Here is an 18,630-nt window from a genome sequence, read left to right as displayed (position 1 = left end):
CGTGATTTTCTGCACCACAATCCTCTAATCCCGTGTGATTGGTATCGTTCTAGTGTGAACGCTTATAAGCCACACCACTTCTTCAAGTCAAATCAATAATCCATCAATACTCAGATTCCAATCATAAAAGTATGAAATCTGATTTAGAAAATTAATTAGTTTTCATTTTTATATACAAAATTATTAATAGATTTTATAATACTTTGCCTAAGATTGAAGCAAAGTCTATATATTTAGTAAAACGTCTTAAATTAAGATAGACCAATTCCCAACCATATAAACTCATTTCAAGTCGGACTATTATGTAACCATTAATTATAAAATTATTGGATATATCATAAAGACAAATAATACTTCAAACTATAATGTGAATTAATAAATAAAAGTGAAATATTTGAAAAAAAAATTAAAGAAAAATAAGACAAAAGACAAAGAAATGCTCAATATTGTGATGTTGATTCAAAATGGTAATCATGTGAGGTGTTGTAAGAGTATTTCATTTATTTTATTTCTTCTAGTAAATTAGAATTACTTTGTTAATTGGCACCTTATGCATGATTAAAAATAATAAATAGTCATACAAAGTTGGTCATGGAAAGTAGGAAATTTTCTGGTTATCGTCATTTTCTCTGCTATGTTTCTCTAGTTATGTTTTTTAAAGAATAAATTTGAAATATTGGAGGCAATTGAAATACAGTTGAAATACCACTAACATACTCTACTTGGTCTATCCATGAGGAGTACTCTTACAGGTATATCACAATTTAGTCTTTCTAAGTTTGTGATCAGATATGGCCTGATAAAGTTTGGTTTCGTTATAAAGTTCTTAATTCAAGAAATCCAAGTTTTCGTACAAAGATTTTCCTCAAGATTCTGCATTTTTATGAAATATAAAGTAAAAAATTCACCATTCCAAAAGAAAAGCAAAAGAAAAGATAAGTGGAAAAACCAACCTCTAATGCTTTATCTTTGAATCTCTTTAGACCATCCACAATCTATAGTGTGAAGAAAAGAAAATGGTGGATCGTCAAGGCTAATCTAAGTGAATCTACCTACCAAGACGCAGCGTAGAGATTTTTCTTTACAAACACAAAAATCAATAATCAAATATCTAAATTTAGAAGCTAATTTACATATAAGGAGAAAAATACCCATTGGCTACCTCTGCATATTGAGCGCCCAGAGCTCGATGTCTACGGTTCAATTTTCCAAGTATCAATGATAATCCTCTTTCAACTTCAGGTTGAAGACGGTTACTTTACAGTCATGACAACTGTTAAGAAGACATTTAAAAATCTAAGAGCTTAGCACAATTATCGGAGAAACCGGCTACTAATCTTTATTTGTAATATGTAATAAGCTTCACATATTTCTTGATGTTGTTTCTCCATAGTCTAACATCATAGCTCTTTGGAACTCAATGTTTTAATGCTTTTCTTTTATATATCCTAAAGATCACATGCTCAAAGATCAGAAAGTGCGTATAAACCATAACACCACTTAAAATGTAAGAGCGTACTTTGGTATCATTCACACTCTTGTGTGATATTGGCCAACAAAAAATGTTATTTTTTGGTTGGTGTATCTATGAGTTTGTTTGTACAAAAAACAATGGAAGGAAGAAGGATCCACCGAAATGGAAATCACAAAATTGATGTGTCTGAAATCATGTGCTCTGGGGATTGAAATGGTGAATTGAGACTTGAGAGACCAAAGGTTTTGCTCTATTTATACACTATGGCAGAGACTCGAGAAACTATTTGCTTTGCACACTAGATGGTTTATTTCATACATCACCTTGATTGAATTACAGAGTAGCTAGGTTGGAGAAACCCTTTTAGGCGAGTCACGATCCAAATCTGAAATCACTGACTTAAATGGCCCTACTCACATGTGATTGTGTTAAGAATATTTCTCAAACTAAAACATTATAATTACTTTCAAGTGATGTTAATATGACACTTAAGAAAAACAAAGATATGGGTCAATTTTAATTGAATCGGATTGTAAACATAAAATTAAGTATCTTAAAGGTGAGATTCAAATCTTAATGATAGTGGGGCCTTTGATCCAAAATATCCGTTATTTAATGGATTATTTCGTGCATTATATTCTTATTTTTATCGCTAGGAGTCTAATGTAATTGCAAATCTCTTAGTCAGGAAAGCCTTTTCAGATTCCAGTCTGAAAGAATAATCGATTTTCACTGAGTGATTGGTGGAATTATGTTCACCCCACTCCCTGTCTATTTTAAATAAAATTATTGTTTACAAAAAAAAAAAAAACATTATAGTCAATATTTTCATGGTGACTCATTTAAATTATAATGTTTATCTTAGATTTTGAAAATTTTAAAAAATAAATATACATGATTATTTTTCTTTATAATAATGTTATTTGAAATTTAGAATCAGGTAACTTAACATAAGGGCAAAGAAGAAGAGCCCCTGATGTATTATCAGAAAATGTTTTATAGTGAAAGGATACGAGGGAAGCGTTTTCATCTCTATAGTTTTGTAATTTCTGCTGCTAGATTCTTCACAGTTTTTTTTTTTCCACTGATAATGAAAATGTGAAGAAACAGAGAGTTCAGGAATCAATCAGCCAAGCAGGTAACTATTTGTTTAATCTAATTACTGAAGATCCTCCACTGTCACAGGCTCACTCACAGGATTCACGGAATTCAATCCAGGGAATCCCAACGACCAATAAATTAAAAAAAAATTAATCCATCGAATCCCGACAATACCAGCCCAGCTGGGACTGTTGCACCGCACCCTGCGCCACAATTTGTTTTCTGTTACATGCGATACACGGTAGTATTTTGTTGATGGTTCAAATCCGAATAAAGAAATTTGTGTGGGTCCATCAAAACGTAGATTCCAATCCAACCAAATCACATGAAAGTATGAAACCCGATCTTGAAGATTTTCTTGGTGTACGTTTTCACCTTTAGGAGCGAAAATTTCCCCTTACCTTTTTTCGTTTTTCCATCGGTGCTTTTCACGGTTTCTCTCTACAGTCTCACCCCATTGGCTTTTCCACCTTTCACGTGATAGCTGACTGGGCAATCTGTCAACTGCTTGTCCACATTATCCATCTCTCCTTCTCCACTCTTCACAACCCTTCACTTTCAACTCTCCTGAAAGCTTTGAGCTCGCGTTGTTCATGGATATACCCTAGAGGGTTTGTACTGATCACCAGTGAGAAACACAGGGAGAGAGAGACCGAGAGAAAATGAGGGTTACTTGGTATCATTTCTCTTTAGCTGGTGTTGTTTTACCTGCTCTGTTTTCTGTCTTAGCAGCTGCGGCTGCTGCTTCTGAAAGGGCGTCATTGTCTACTTCGATGAAATCAGAACTGCCATATGATGCTCAAGCTCTCTTAGACTTCAAATCCATGGCTGATTTAGATGACAATCTCCCTTTCTTCTACACCAGACGCGTCACCAGTCACTGCGAATGGCCTGGTGTCAAATGCGCCCAAGGTAGAGTGGTTCGTCTCATCCTTGATGGTTTCGGTCTTACGGGTTTTTTCGCCCCCAGCACCTTGACTCGTCTTGATCAGCTCAGAGTTCTCAGCCTTGAGAATAACTCCCTTTCCGGTCCTCCACCTGATCTCTCCGACCTCTCCAGTCTCATTACTCTCTACCTCGACCGCAACTCCTTTTCTGGCTCTTTTCCTTCTTCAATCCTATTTCTCCACCGTCTCCGAACCCTCGATCTTTCCTTCAATAACTTCGTTGGTGCTATTCCCACTGGCTTGACCAATCTCGATCGTCTTTACTTTCTACGGCTCGATAGCAACCACTTCAACGGCTCAATCCCTCCACTAAATCAATCTTCGCTTCAAATCTTCAATGTCTCTTCCAATAACCTCACCGGTGGTATCCCCGTCACCGTCACTCTCATGCGTTTCTACAGCACTGTGTTTTCGGGTAACCCAGGGCTTTGCGGTGAGATTGTGCGCAGGGAATGCCATCCGCTTCTGCCATTTTTCCGGCCAACACTGCGGGTGCCGCCACCCACAGCTCTTGGTCAGAGTGAAGAGATGCAAGGGCTAGTTTTACCACCGCCATCACGGAAGGAGCACAAGCGAGCTACTACGATCGTTGGGTTCTCCATTGGGGTTTTACTTCTGATTGGGTCTCTGATTTGTTTCGTGGTAGCTGTAAAGAAGCGGACGAAGGAGAAGGTGGAGACACCGAGGATGGCATTGGACCCCGACGCGACGGCCGATGCAGCTGCTGTAATCCGGTTAGAGAAGGAGAACGAACTGGAGGCGAAGGTGAAGAAGATGCAAGCGGAGAAGAGCGGAAACTTGATGTTCTGCCCAGGGGAGCCTCATGCCTACTCTCTGGACCAACTAATGAGGGCTTCCGCCGAGATGCTTGGGAAGGGAACGATCGGAATTACTTACAAGGCCTTGCTCGATAACCATCTTGTTGTGAGTGTTAAGCGATTGGACGCTGCGAAGACGGCGAATACGAGCAGAGAAACGTTCGAGCGGCACATGGAATCGGTCGGCGGTCTCCGCCACCCTAACCTGGTTCCTCTCAGAGCGTATTTCCAGACCAAGGAAGAGAGACTCCTCATCTATGATTACCAGCCCAATGGCAGCGTCTTCTCCCTCATCCACGGTAAGTTCCCTATGACTCGCCGCCGATTCTAGCGATTTCACTCGATTTTGGATGAGCGGCACCGCCCCTCTTGTCCCATTCTCACCTTTTTAATCTGGGTATAATTCTTAATTCGAAAATCTTGTTTACCTCTTGTCCCATTCTCGCCTTTTTAATCTGGGTACAATTCTTAATTCGAAAATCTTGTTTAAGTTTAAACAGAACAATAATTCTATCACAGAAAACGATAATACCTTAACAGGCGGGAATTGTTGATCATTATTTAATTTGTTTGGCGCGAATCTATATTATCAATTAATAGCATTTCTCACTTCTGGTTTCGATATTGCAAGTGGATTTGGTCCCTTCGCAAGTTTCAACGGAAGATATGCAGTTAAACAAATAGAAAAAATGCAGAGTGGTTTTCTAAATTTATATTTTTCTTTTCTGGGTTCTGTTACTGGAACAGGTTCGAGATCAGCGAGAGCAAAGCCGCTGCACTGGACGTCGTGTTTGAAGATAGCAGAGGATGTAGCTCAGGGGCTGGCATACATACACCAGGCGTCAAAGTTGGTCCATGGAAACCTCAAAGCCTCCAATGTACTCCTTGGCCATGACTTTGAAGCCTGCATTACAGATTACTGCCTTGCCGTGCTTCTGGGCGACGCCGTCGCCGAAGAGAAAGTCGGCAACTCCACCGGATACCAAGCCCCAGAGACCCGTAAATCCAGCCGTCGGGCGACACCAAAATCGGATGTTTACGCCTTTGGTGTTCTTCTGCTGGAGCTTCTTACTGGGAAACCTCCGTCGCAACACCCCTATTTGATGCCGGCGGAGCTTCACATGTGGGTAAGGACGACAAGAGATGAAGACTGTGAAGAAGAGAAAAGGTTGGCTATGTTGACTGAGGTTGCTGCAACTTGTAGTCAAACGTCGCCGGAGCAGAGGCCCACAATGTGGCAGGTTTTGAAGATGATTCAGGAAATCAAGGAGACAGTGATGATGGAAGACAACAACCGGCACGGCAACGGCAACAACAACAACAACCTACTGGGTTTTCTTGATTAATTTGATATTTACCTCCTTTTGGTGTCACAATTTTACAACCACTCAGTTCACTGTACAAACTTTTCATTTCATTGATTCATTCGGTGACTAGACAGAAAGAGAGATGCTGCGGGGTTCACATCCTAGCAGGGGCACTCAACATATGTGTGCCACGTGTACTTTTTTTTGTTTTTGTTTTTCAAAGTCTTAGATTGATGAAAGATCAGCTCAAACCGGTTTAATCACCGCTGATCCATTAGATTCCAGATCAAACCAAAGCATCGGTCTCTTTTTCTAGTCATAACACATCAGCCTTTGTTTTTTCTTTCTTCAAGAGCTTCTTTCGGGTTGATTAAGATTTACATATTAAGCATGAACTGAATGATTAAAAAAAGAGACATAAGGACAATAAAAGCACTTCTGTTCCTTGATCTTGACCGTAGACAGCGTTGTGTTGTGTATTTAATACTGAAGTTGAACCTGAATCAATGTGGCACACTTAAATCCTGTGCATTAAATGCTTAGAATGCAATGCCAACGGTTGAGATGAAATCTTTACAGAGATTACAATCTCGGCTGTTGGCAACATGGTGCTGCATGTTAAATGCTCAGCACTGAAGTTGAACCCAAATCAATGGGGCAGACTTAAACCCTGAAGTTGAACCCAAATCAATGGGGCAGACTTAAATGAGCAATGTGTAGCATGTGCTGCCAACGGTCTAAATTCGATATCGACCATTGGCAGCATGGTGCGAATCTCGACCGTTGAAAGCATAGTACTGTGCATTAAACATTTAATGTGCAGCAGTGAAGTTGAACCCTCAATTAATACTTTTGTAGCATTGGTCTCTTTTGTGAATCCTCCTCTCTTCCGAGAGTGTTTGCCTCCTCTCTTCTGAGAGTGTTACCTCCTTCATCTTAGTTTTCCTTTCATTTCGCTTGTTGCACAGGTGTAATATGGCTTCCTCATCAAACGAACCTTTGCTACAACCTAGTGGAAGTGCCGGTACTCTGGTACTGGAAGAAGATGATGATGATAGTCCTATTTTTTCTGTAACCCATACTCTCGCTGGGAAGGTTTTAGATGGAAAGCGCTTTCGTACTCAAGCCCTCACTGAAGGTTTGCTTAAGGCTTGGAACACAATTGCAAAAGTTGAGGTATTCCCATTCTCTGAATCCATTTATCTCTTTCATTTCGAGCATGCCCTAGATCTTAAAAATGTTTTACATGAGAGCCCATGGACTGTGGCTACCAACCTCGTTATCCTAGAGACCTGGAACCCCAATCATCAATGGGACTTCAATGCTTTTGATATATGGATTCAGTTACATGATCTTCCCCGGAAGTTTCCAAAACCGGTGTTGCTATTAAATTAGCTACTATCTTGGGTCGCCAAACAGGCTATGATCATCTCCGGCACAATTTGGAGAACAAACCGATATCTCGGGGTGCGTACGGATCGACATTCGGCGCCACTTCATTGTTCCTTAACCTTGCAACGGAAAATGGAGGAGTTACAAAGTGCGACCAAGTATGAAAGACTACCCTTATCGGAGTATTGTGGGCGATTGGCCATGAGAATACGAGATGCTCCGTCTTATTTGAAGCTGGAATGAACATCGGAAGGTTCATGGGCGGTACCTTTGAGCTGTGATGATTTCGTGAGAACTTTGTTCGGCGACAAATTAGAGGTTTATGCCTTCTTCTCGGCTCCTTGAAGTTGGTCTAAAACAGCGGCCCGGCGAAGGTGCAAATTCTCCGTCCTCGAGCTCGGGCGACAGAGACGGACCGCAAATAGTGAGCACGCCACCGAGTCCGAACACAACAACCCACCCCGCAAATAACGGTTTCAGTTGGTCCCCACCAAGTGTCGCATCATATCCCACCCACTCCCATCGACCACCCCAACCGCCACCTTACCCTTACATCTCTCCCTTGTATTTTGTCTCTAACCCCTCACAACACACGCCTCCTTTCTCGGCCTACCCACCGAAGCACCCATGCCCATATATCCAAGCGGCTCTCGGGTCATGACCCTGGGCCATCCACCATCGGCTTGCCAACTCCCTTAGCCTCTTGGCACCATCAAATGTTACATCTCTACCCCATCGGCTGGAGTATCCATTAACCCATCATCTCGCCCATCCCTATCCAACAAGTGGGCCCTCAGAATCTATTTGTAACACCCGAACTCGCAACCTGCCAGTCCTGCTATCTCATCCGAGCGACTGGCCAAGCCCATCACCCTCCTACCACAACTCAACCTACCCATCATATCGCACTCATGTGTTCAACCCCCGACCCACCATGCTAAGCCCACAACCCCCAATACAAAAACATAAAGACGCCCACCACGACTCCCCTCACTCCCGGTCCATTACTCACTCCCCCAAACCAACCCGATTTTCTTCCACCTCCTCCTCTCCTCCTCTTCCGATCCCAACCCCGAGCTAGACCCGCCTCAAACATGTCCCACCTTCATTACGCCAATGGATCATGATGAGATAACCCAGCATTTTTTAATGGAGAAGCCCGTGGATGGACACCAAACACCCACCGGGCCCAAAACCCGAGCTGGAATGTCCAGGGTCTAGGGAACCCCGCCACAAGGAATTTCCTTTGTAAATTGAATTCCAAGGAACAACTGGACATTATCTTTCTAGTCGAAACAAAACAATCACCAGAGTTCGTTAAAAAACTGGAATCCAAGCTACATCCGTCGCCTCTTTCCATGTTCCCCGGTTGGCACCGCTTGGGGTCTCTCCCTCGTGGAAACCACACCTACAAATCTGAGATCCTCTCATCGGATTCTAGAATGATCGATACTACTATTTCCATCTTAAATGAGCCACCTTTCTTTGCAACATTTGTCTATGGAGATCCGTTAAAAAACACAGACGAGATACCTGGGAGAGATTAACCAAGCTTGCTGAATCAAGATCTGAACAGTGGCTGTGCATTGGTGACTTCAATGCTCATTTGGGCTGGCGTGAAAAAATTGGGGGAGCTAGGAACTTTACTCATGACTGTGCTAGATTCAAAATAATGCTTAACACTTGTTCCTTTTTAGATCTGGGTTATCAAGGTGCCAATTATACCTGGACTAATAATCGAATTGGCAAGGATACCATTCGGATTAGACTAGATAGGGGTCTATGTAATCCGCAATGGAGACATCTTTATCCGGAAGCAGCCCTCTTTATACAACCTTTCATTGGCTCTGATCATGCACCTCTGCTTCTGGACTTTACTGGAGGATCCACTAAAGGCAAGAGACCATTTCGCTTTGAATTAGCATGGCTCAGTCACCCTGAAAGCAAACACCTTGCTTCAAACATCTGGGGTACCCACTCGGATGGAACAGCCGCATCACAGATTGATACAAAAATGCGAGATACTCAGGTTAAATTTACCAAATGGAACAAGGAAGTCTTCGGCAATATTCAACACAACATCAGGAAGTTGACTGCTGAACTTGAAACTGCACAAAGAGTCCCTGAGGCTACTTACTCCCAACTTAAGGTTAATTCCATTTCTGCACTATTAGCTCAAGAGTTATCCAAAGAAGAACAGTTATGGCTACAGAAATCTCGAATCTCCTGGCTCAGAGAGGGGGATAACAACACAGCCTTTTTTCACCTCACTACCCTGCAAAGAAGACAGATGAATAAGATTCTCAAACTCAAAACTTCAACTGAGAATGGACTACAAAAAAGTCGAAATAAGACTATCCTCACCACCCAACCCAAGCTCACATCCGAACCCATTGATCTGTGGAGATGTCCAACATATAGAAGCCATTCAGCCACGTACGAATGACATGAACCTAAACTCGGCCACCATCCCCGAAGAAATTAAATCACGCACCATGCATCCGAAAGCCCCGGACCGGATGGCCACCTCCCACTCGAACCGGAATCCAGCCGAACTAACGGTTAATGAGTCACAGGACAATGGATCCTAACCTCAATGTCTCGACATTTGTCTCATTCAAAAGTTCCATGCCCAAATCACGAGCAACAACACCTTGGTGAGTCGTGTCAAAAGTCATATCAAAGCTCACCACAGATTGAAAGAGTTCTACCGAGCTCATCACCCTCCAATCAGCATCCCCTCCCGACAAACCACAACATTTCATGGCCCATGAATTATTCAACTACATTAACCGAAAGAAAGGCAAGACAAAATTTGGGAATGAAACCGGATATGAAGAAGGCATACGACGAGTTGAATGGACACGGAGGCCATCCTCATGAAATGGGGTTCAAGACCGGATACAAATGGTAATGAATGTGCACTAGCTTATAAATTACTCATCAATGGCAAACGAGTTCTATCAACCAAGTCGCCATCCAGGGTGATCCACCTCCCGATCGTGCCGGGGTGCACTCATACATCAAGAGGAACAAGCACGAATCCCGGATTCGCAAAAAGAGGCCCTCAACTCTCACCTACTGCCGATGATACTACTTTCTCGAATTAAGTGGAAAGAATTCAAAATCAAAGACATACCACCAGCCAAGGGTAGTGGGACCACAACGCACAAACCATCGAATTTAGCCCAAACCCCAATGAAATAGACGGGTTCACACAAAATCCATACCAAAGCACCTACAAAGTATCTTGGATTGCCTCAAATAGGCCTCCAAAACCACAACGGCCACAAAAGCTTCACCGAAATCAAGGTTGGAAAATGAAAATACACCCGAGTCGAGGCAAACGGAGGCCTCCCCAATCACAACGCACATTCGGATCCCCAAGACTCCCAACCCAACAACTCGCAAACGGGCAAAAATGATGGCAAACAAAAAACATTGATTAGGCAAGCACGTGTCCAAAGGACTGGGAGGTCCGCATCAGATAGCCACACAAAACGCTCCTCACAAAGGTAGCATATAGACTATGGAGGAACCACACACTCGGGCAAAGTACCAAAGCATAAACCCACACGCAACCACAAGCAAAGATTGGACAAGCCCCGCCAGAAGCAGCAAACAAACTCAAGAAAATACGAGAGTTGACGGTACTCAACCCATCGGAAGATCGGTGGCACAACGCCAAGGCAAAACAAACACCACCACCACCCCACACCTCACAGGGTCTACCGATAATCCCCGGATCGAGTTAACAATGACCTCCGAATCATATCCACCCCGAGAAGCGGATACAATCAGAAAATAAGCTAAGCCCCACCGAAGACAAACACGGGAGACGATAAAAGAGGTATTTAAAACTACACCATGCCCTCACAAACAAACAACAGATCACCGCACACCCCCCAACCAAGATGAAAAGCATCAACGGGAGTTGGAAGGATCAAGGCAAACCCACCCAAGATCCGAACTCCATCAAGGATCCAGACGTAAAATCCGAGACGCACAGCGAACACAGCCCAAGAGGATGTCCCTAAGAAGCAGGCATCGAGGCCGAGCGGTCGCTCCAGACACGACCACCACCACGCACCCTACCCGAAGGGATCGATGGCAAAAATCGAAACCACAGAGAAATGGGAAGCAGAATGTTTATCCCAATCACATAGGGAGAATGCAGCTGAATGCCCCGATTAGTCAAGAGCAGATGCCCAGGAGGTAGCGCGCGCTCAACACAGAGACCGAAAGCAAATGCACAGCACAAGAGACCAACCAAACACGAGGCGACCAACCGCCCTCTACAACTACTCAATAGGACGAGGCATGGATAAGAACCAGGGCCCGGGTATGTGATTTACACGAATGGGCTGAAAGGGTATCGAAACGGAACACGGGTCCCCCAGCGGGAGGCTAGGCCGGCAGCCAGGACTCTGGTGCAGTTGGAGGGGGACAACCACGAGAAAACCACACCACCAACCAAAAGACACCCCCAGACACCAACAAAGCTACCACAAATTCAGCAACCAGGTCAGAAGAAGCACACCCGGAAGGCCGGAAGGACAAAGGCTTTCTCCTTGGTTGTATTCTCATCCTTGGCCAGTCCATCCTTAATGAATTTTGTTACCAAAAAAAAAAAGCATTGGTCTCTTTCTCCATCTCCACCGTAGTATGGCCACTGCTGCTCTAGAACAACTCAAAAACAGGCTCCTAAAGCTCATTGCCCTTAGCCAGATTTCTAAACTTTTCCATTAGCATGCTCTCCATATTCGTCATGCTAAACTTATTTTTACCTGGCCCTTCTAGGAAACATTGTATCTCTGTTATTGTATAACCTAGTAATACTCCTTAGAATACACAAGATGTGTAACGCACAGAACACATTAGAGATGATCATGAACTCATATTTTATATAGATATCATACAGATTTTTCGACAAAGGGAAACAAGTTACTGTACCCAAATCAGGTTGCAGAGTCTATCGTTCTCAATGTGGTACTAAATCTATTTGGATTTTTTTTGGGTAGAATATTTGGATCATTTCTTGAAGCATTGGTTCTCAATAATTTTAAGAATCCAAATTGTGATCTTGGGATTCGTGTCACTGACACGAGAATAGAAACGATATGGGGTAAGAAGACTAGAGAAATCACGTTTGAAGTGAACAACCACACATCACCTCCTCTTTTCGTGCAAGGGTTAACTTTGCCGAACAAAAACGACGACGGAAGAGACGACTAGAGAAGGAGACTGATGCTTTGGTTTGGTCTAGAATCCAATGATTTGGTCTGGTATCCAATGAACCAACAATGATTAAACCTTTTTGAATTCGGGTTAGATTTTTCAGCAATCTAAGGTTTGAAAAATAAAAAGTACATGTGGCATTCCTATGTTGAGAGCTAGTGGACGGAGAGTTCGGATCAGCGACCCGACGCTTCCGACCACAAGAACCAGTGGGCCCACGGTGAAAAATACTTTCTGAAAAAAAATTAAAAAATAAACTTTTTTTACCAGTGGGACCCACTGGTTTTTGTGATCAGGAATCCAACGGGGAGAAGATCCGGATTCGTGGATGGAGGCTAATCTAAACACCATGGAGGATGTAAACCCATCATATTGGAGCCATATTCAATATGTGGTCGAATAATGAGAATACAAATCACCTCCTCATAGGGCGAGCATTGACCGTGTTGTCACCATACATATTGTGTGGGGACGACGTAAGACCCATTGGAGCCTTACTTTTAGATATATTATTAAAAAGTACTAAAATGTTGAATACACAAGATGTGTAACGCATAGAACACATTAAAGCTCATGAACTCATATTTTATAGGGGAATTTTCATCTGGACCCCCTGAGGTTTGGTCTACGTCATTTTTAATTCAAAAAAAATCAAAACTTTGCATCTGCCTCCCTGTACTATAGAAAAAGTCAATATAAGGACAAATTAATACTTTTTATGACTAATCTGCCTTTTTTTTTTTTTTAAATTAGAATTTTAGCTAAATGGATGAAGAGATTCTCCCTTCACCCATCTTCTTCATTGATTGAATTGAGCAAACGGTTGCAGACAGAAATGGTTTGACAAACAATATGTTGGAAAACATACACCCATAGAGAGTGCTTGGCGAAGTGGGGTATGACTTTGGAGAAGAGATTGACATTGCGCTGTAGCAGAGATCAGACCTGACGGTGACTGAATAATCAACGGAAGCGACGATCTTGATACGGGGAGGAAGGCGACGGCCTGCTGGAGATCGAGCATCAACCCGCGGATCCATATGAAAACTACCCAAAAATTTTTATTTAATTTTTTGATGGCCAAATCCTAACATTTGCAGAGGCTAAAAATCCCATTTTCTCAAACACACCGCACGGGAAAACTCTCGAACACAGAACACGCAAAATTGCCGTTTGTAACGATTCTTGGCGGGCAAACTACTGAACCCATTCCTAAAAATCTCTATGACAAGGGCTTTGCTGTCTGGGACTGCAAATTTAATTAATTCAAATTTTGCCCTTCGGCTCTCTCCCAACTTTATCTCTGTACAATGCCGATCAACCCTTATAGGGACTACTGGCAAACTCCATTTCTCTTCTATAACTTCCTTCCTTCCCCGTACCAAGATTGTCGCTTCCGTTGATTACTCTGTCACCGTTGGGTCTTGATCTCTGTATAGTCACCCCTGGTGCTTGTCAGATCGTCGGAGAATCCAAACTCAACCTGCTACAGCGCAATGTCAATGTCTTCTCCAAAATCATACCCCACCTTGCCAAGCACTCTCGATGGGTGTATGTTTTTCAACATATTATTTGTCAAACCATTTCTGTCTGCAACCGTTTGCTCAATTCAATCAATGAAGAAGATGGGTGAAGGGGGAATCTCTTCATCCATTTGGCTAAAATTCTAATTAAAAAAAAAAAAAAAGGCAAATTAGTCATAAAAGTATTAATTTGTCCTTATATTGAATTTTTCTATAATACAGGGGAGGCAGATGCAAAGTTTCGATTTATTTGGACTAAAAATGACATAGACCAAACCTCAGGGGGTCCAATTTAAAATTACCCTATTTTATATAAATATCATATATATTTTTTGACAAAGGGAAACAAGTTACTATACCCAAATCAGGCTGCAGAGTCTATCGTTCTCAATGTGGAACTTAATCTATTTGGATCCTTCAACCAAAAAAAATAAAATAAAATAAAAAAATCTATTTGGATCCTATCTTGAAGCATTTATTCTTAATAATTTTGTTTACCAAAAAAAAAAAAATTCTTAATAATTTTAGGGACTGTTTGGTTACATGAATTCAAATATTTGAAATCTCTGTATTCATGAATTGAAATCTAAATATTCATATTTTTAAATTAAAAACGTGAATCTATATATTTATGGGTATAAGGTGAAATCTAAAGACTTCATCCCTACTATAAAAATGCTAAACATTTGTGCATTCACAAAAATCACTGATGAATCCATAGATTTCATTTCACATATTCGATTAACCAAACAGTTAATTTTATAAATTATGACTCGATAGATTTGAAATCTCTAGACTCGTGTAACCAAACAGGCCCTTAGGAATCCTGATTGTGGTCCGGGGATTCATGTCAACGAGAATAGAAAGGAGATGTGGTACAAGACTAGAGAAACTAGAGGGTCCACAAGATTAGATGATGAGATTTTTTTAAAAATATTTTATGGTAAATATCACTTACCTTCCCTTTTAGCTGGATAAATAGCACTTACACCCTCTTAGTTGAATAATATCACTTACCTCCCCTCTTACCTAGCAAATGTATCAAACACCTTCCATTTGTTAACTTTCTTGGTTAAATTTAACTTTTACCGTTAAATATTTTTCTAAAACCCCAAATTACCCATTGGCTAAAAAATATTTTGGGTAAATATCAATTACCTCCCCTCTTAGTTGGACAAATAGCACTTACACCCCCTCTTAGCTGAATAATATCACTTACCTCCCCTCTTACCTAGCAAATATATCAAACACTTCCCCTCTGTTAACTTTTTCGATTAAATTTAACTTTTACCGTTAAATATTTTTCTAAAATCCTAAAATACCCTTGGCTAAAAATATATATTTTTTATTTTAAACCTTAAATTACCTTTATTAAGTTAACAATTAAACTATTAAATTTTCCTCAATTAAAAAAATTATTAAAAACCAAAATACCATAGTTAAAACTTAAATTATTAAAAGCCCAACATACTTTTTTATTTTTTTAAATTTATCAAACAATTTAAAAAACACGTACTACTATTTTGGGTTTTTTTTAATTGTTTGATAATTTTTTTTGATATATTGGGCTTTTAATAATCAAAGATAATTTGGGTTTTAAGTATGGTATTTTGGTTTTTAACAATTATTTTAATTAAATAATTGAGGATAATTTAGTATTTAATTGCTAGAGTGATTAGGTAATTTAGGGTTTAAAATAAAAAAATATTTTTAATCCAAAGGTAGTTTGGGATTTTAGAAAAATATTTAATGGTAAAAGTTAAATTTAACCGAAAAAATTAATAGAGTGGAGGTGTTTGATATATTTGTTAGGTAAGAGGGGAGATAAGTGATATTATCCAGCTAAGAGGGGGTGTAAATGCTATTTGTCCAGTTAAGAGGGGAGGTAAGTGATATTTACCCAAATTTTTTATTTTAAATCCTAAACTACCGTAATCACCTAACCATTAAACTACTAAATTAATCTCAATTAAAATAATTATTAAAATCAAAACACCATAATTAAAACCTTAATTATCTTTAATTATTAAAAGCCCAACATACTCCTTTTAAAGAAAAATTATCAAACAATTACTCAAAATTGTAGTAAGTGTTTAATTTTATTATCATACCCCTTTTTTTTTTTAATTGCTTTTTAATTTTACTTGATAGTAGTACGTTTTGATAGTAGTACGTTTTTAAATTGTTTGATAAATTTTATTTAAAAAGAAGGATATGTTGGGCTTTTAATAATTAAAGATAATTTGGGTTTTAACTATGTGTTTTGATTTTTAATAATTATTTTAAATGAGGGTAATTTAGTAGTTTAACTATTAGAGTAATTAAGTAATTTAGGGTTTAAAATAAAAAATATTTTTATCCAAGCGTAGTTTGAGGTTTTCGAAAAATATTTAATGGTAAAAGTTAAATTTAAGAGAGAAAGTTAATAGAGGGGAGGTGTTTGATATATTTGCTAGGTAATAGGGGAGGTAAATGATATTATCCAACTAAGAGGGGGTATAAGTGCTATTTGTCCAGCTAAAGAGGGAGGTAAGTGATATTTATCTAATATTTTATTACTATTTTGTGGTTGTAGATATATTATTTTAAATGTTCTATTATTTTTTACTTGTGGCCCCTATATAGTTTGTTGTTGCAAAGCCGTTTGATTGTTCCCCCAACTAGGAGATGAACTCCGAAAAATAAGTTTGACTAATTCAAAATAATTTAAATTTTTTAATTTAATTTTTGAATTGAATTTGAACTCAACTCGAGTTAATTTTGTAATTGAGTTCGACCTAGAGTGATACTCACGGACTGCTGAAACTTATCCTTAACCTTTTTTTTTTTTTTTTAATTTTCTTTTATTATTATTTTTTTAATTGAAAGTTACCCTTAACAATAGTTAGATTCTGGCTCCACATCTTTTACAATTTCTATCCTTAAAATTCTTTTGTATATAAGATTATGATACATGACAATTAATAATCTAATGATGAGAATTAACACTCAATCATAAATTGAATCTAATTATCCGTACAATTGTGCCTAAAAGAAAGAAAAAAAAATCAAAATTGAGAGAAATTTTAGAAATTTATTAAATTCAATTCTTAGTTGGGTTTTACTTATGACCATTTGATTATTAATTGTCATGTTACAATCATAGATGCAAATTACAAGAAATTGTAGAGGATGTGAATCTGGTATCAGAATAATCTAGGGAGAGACTGAGATACGTGACTCGTAAGATGAAATTTGAGTAGATTCGGAAGTCTTGCCCACCTGAAAAACCTTCTTCTGTTTACTTGAAGAAAGAAAACACCCTTCTTCTATGTATAGGTATATATTGCAGAAACCAAACAAAATAATACTTACTAACAACCCATAACCATGGCTACAAACCAACGCAGTTGCTCTCTCCCTCAAGAACTTGTTATTTGGGAGATTCTTGTCAGATTGCCGGTGAAATCTCTGATGAGGTTCAAGTGTATATGCAAGGGATGGTTCACCCTGACCGGCGATCCTGAGTTTGCAAAGTCTCAACTCCAACTGTCCTTTGCGTGCAGGTGGAATCGGAATCGTCAATGAACGATGATAAGGCAGGCATGTTTTCCTATCTCAATGCAGATATCGAAAGCGGAATTGAGAGCAAAATCAATCTCAACGTAGGAGAAATTGTTGGGGATTAATTCTTCCGTGATCGCTAAAGACTCCTGCAATGGTCTCCTCCTCTTAGCAAGACAAGCCGAACTGCCGAACAGGGTCAGACCTCTCTTCGAAGTTGGGTTCTTTGCTCCCCGTCCCCTGTTTTATGTCGAGAAAGAGAAGCAATACTACGTTTGCAACCCCATCACCAAATGGTATTTGAAGCTTCCTCTATTCCTCAATGACGATGCTTATCATATTTATCGACCATCATTGAGCTACGACAGTTTGAATCAGAAATATAAGGTTTTGATCATCTTGAAGGAGTTTGCAGCCTCTGCATTCTACGAACTAGACTGGGATCAAAGGTCACACAAGTGTGTGGCACTCACACTGGGCAACAAAGACGTTGGTGATGATGGTAATAGTAGTAGATTATCCCAATGGAGAGAATTGGATTTTCCTGTCACATCTGGGGCGATATCCCCTGCAATAAATCCAATCGATGGTGCAATGTACTGGATGATACGAAAAAGACCACGGACGAGACCTTCCATCTTACAGATGGACCTTGCAAGTGAAAATCTCAGTTTAATCGATAGCCCAGTACTCGAATCGCCACCGACAGTCAAATGGGGTCACCGTATATTCAAGATGAAGGGTTCTCTATGCCTAGCGATTTTGGTTTCTTACGATCAGCTGGAATTGTGGATTTTGAATGATGCTGTGAAGCAAACATGGAGTAAGGAATTCAACATCAATTGTCAATTCTTGATTGATGCTGTGGAGCAAGAATGGAGTAAGGAATTCATGAGTATGGGTATTCCATTATCTCCAGAGATAGACATGATGAGCCGGGTAAATTTTGGTTTAACGGGCTGTATCTTTTGATAGATAATACTAGACCTGTGATCATCTTCGATGGTTTTCTTCATTGGATTTTATATATTTTATGATCTGGTTACTAGGCAGTTTAAGCTGGACAAGAAGAAGAAGAATATTGGGGGGATGAGTCTTGGTGATTATCCGGTTCCTCATGTCAACAGCTTAATCAGCTTTTAATTTGTCTCCAGAGACTGTTTAACTTCAATTTAGTCCAAATTTTGGTTCTGAAACTTCATAATTTAAATTTCGCTTCATCAAATATTTTGAGTTCAGGTTACTGATTTTATGATATTATAATTTTTATTTTTTGATATTTATAAG

At 39.8% G+C, this 18,630-nt stretch overlaps 2 protein-coding genes across 2 annotated transcripts; both read left to right on the top strand.

The window, feature by feature from the left end:
* The first annotated feature begins 3,040 nt into the window (after nucleotides 1-3,040).
* On the top strand, nucleotides 3,041-6,183 carry LOC149018092 (putative inactive receptor kinase At5g67200). Its single transcript, XM_089152422.1, has 2 exons — nucleotides 3,041-4,639; nucleotides 5,088-6,183. Exons 1-2 carry the CDS (start codon nucleotides 3,238-3,240, stop codon nucleotides 5,684-5,686), a joined length of 2,001 nt encoding a protein of 666 aa, XP_089008548.1. The 5' UTR covers nucleotides 3,041-3,237; the 3' UTR covers nucleotides 5,687-6,183.
* A 10,986-nt stretch (nucleotides 6,184-17,169) lies between these two features.
* LOC149018091 (putative F-box protein At3g52320) lies at nucleotides 17,170-18,315 on the top strand. Its single transcript, XM_089153845.1, has 2 exons — nucleotides 17,170-17,359; nucleotides 17,489-18,315. Exons 1-2 carry the CDS (start codon nucleotides 17,170-17,172, stop codon nucleotides 18,313-18,315), a joined length of 1,017 nt encoding a protein of 338 aa, XP_089009971.1.
* Nucleotides 18,316-18,630: the final 315 nt, after the last annotated feature.

The sequence above is a fragment of the Hakea prostrata genome, chromosome 4 (genome assembly GCF_041222555.1).
Source record: "Hakea prostrata isolate BN-2017 chromosome 4, UWA_Hpros_2, whole genome shotgun sequence".
NCBI classification, from domain to species: domain Eukaryota; kingdom Viridiplantae; phylum Streptophyta; class Magnoliopsida; order Proteales; family Proteaceae; genus Hakea; species Hakea prostrata.
The sequence above is the reverse complement of the archived record's forward strand: the minus strand, read 5'-3'. Positions and strand labels throughout refer to the sequence as shown.

Excerpts from the sequence above, each read along its gene's own strand:
- LOC149018092 (XM_089152422.1), top strand. The coding sequence starts at position 3,238 with ATGAGGGTTACTTGGTATCATTTCTCTTTAGCTGGTGTTGTTTTACCT. Across the intron at positions 4,640-5,087 it reads CGTCTTCTCCCTCATCCACG|GTTCGAGATCAGCGAGAGCA; the intron begins GTAAGTTCCCTA and ends TTACTGGAACAG.
- LOC149018091 (XM_089153845.1), top strand. The coding sequence starts at position 17,170 with ATGGCTACAAACCAACGCAGTTGCTCTCTCCCTCAAGAACTTGTTATT. Across the intron at positions 17,360-17,488 it reads GTGCAGGTGGAATCGGAATC|ACTCCTGCAATGGTCTCCTC; the intron begins GTCAATGAACGA and ends TGATCGCTAAAG.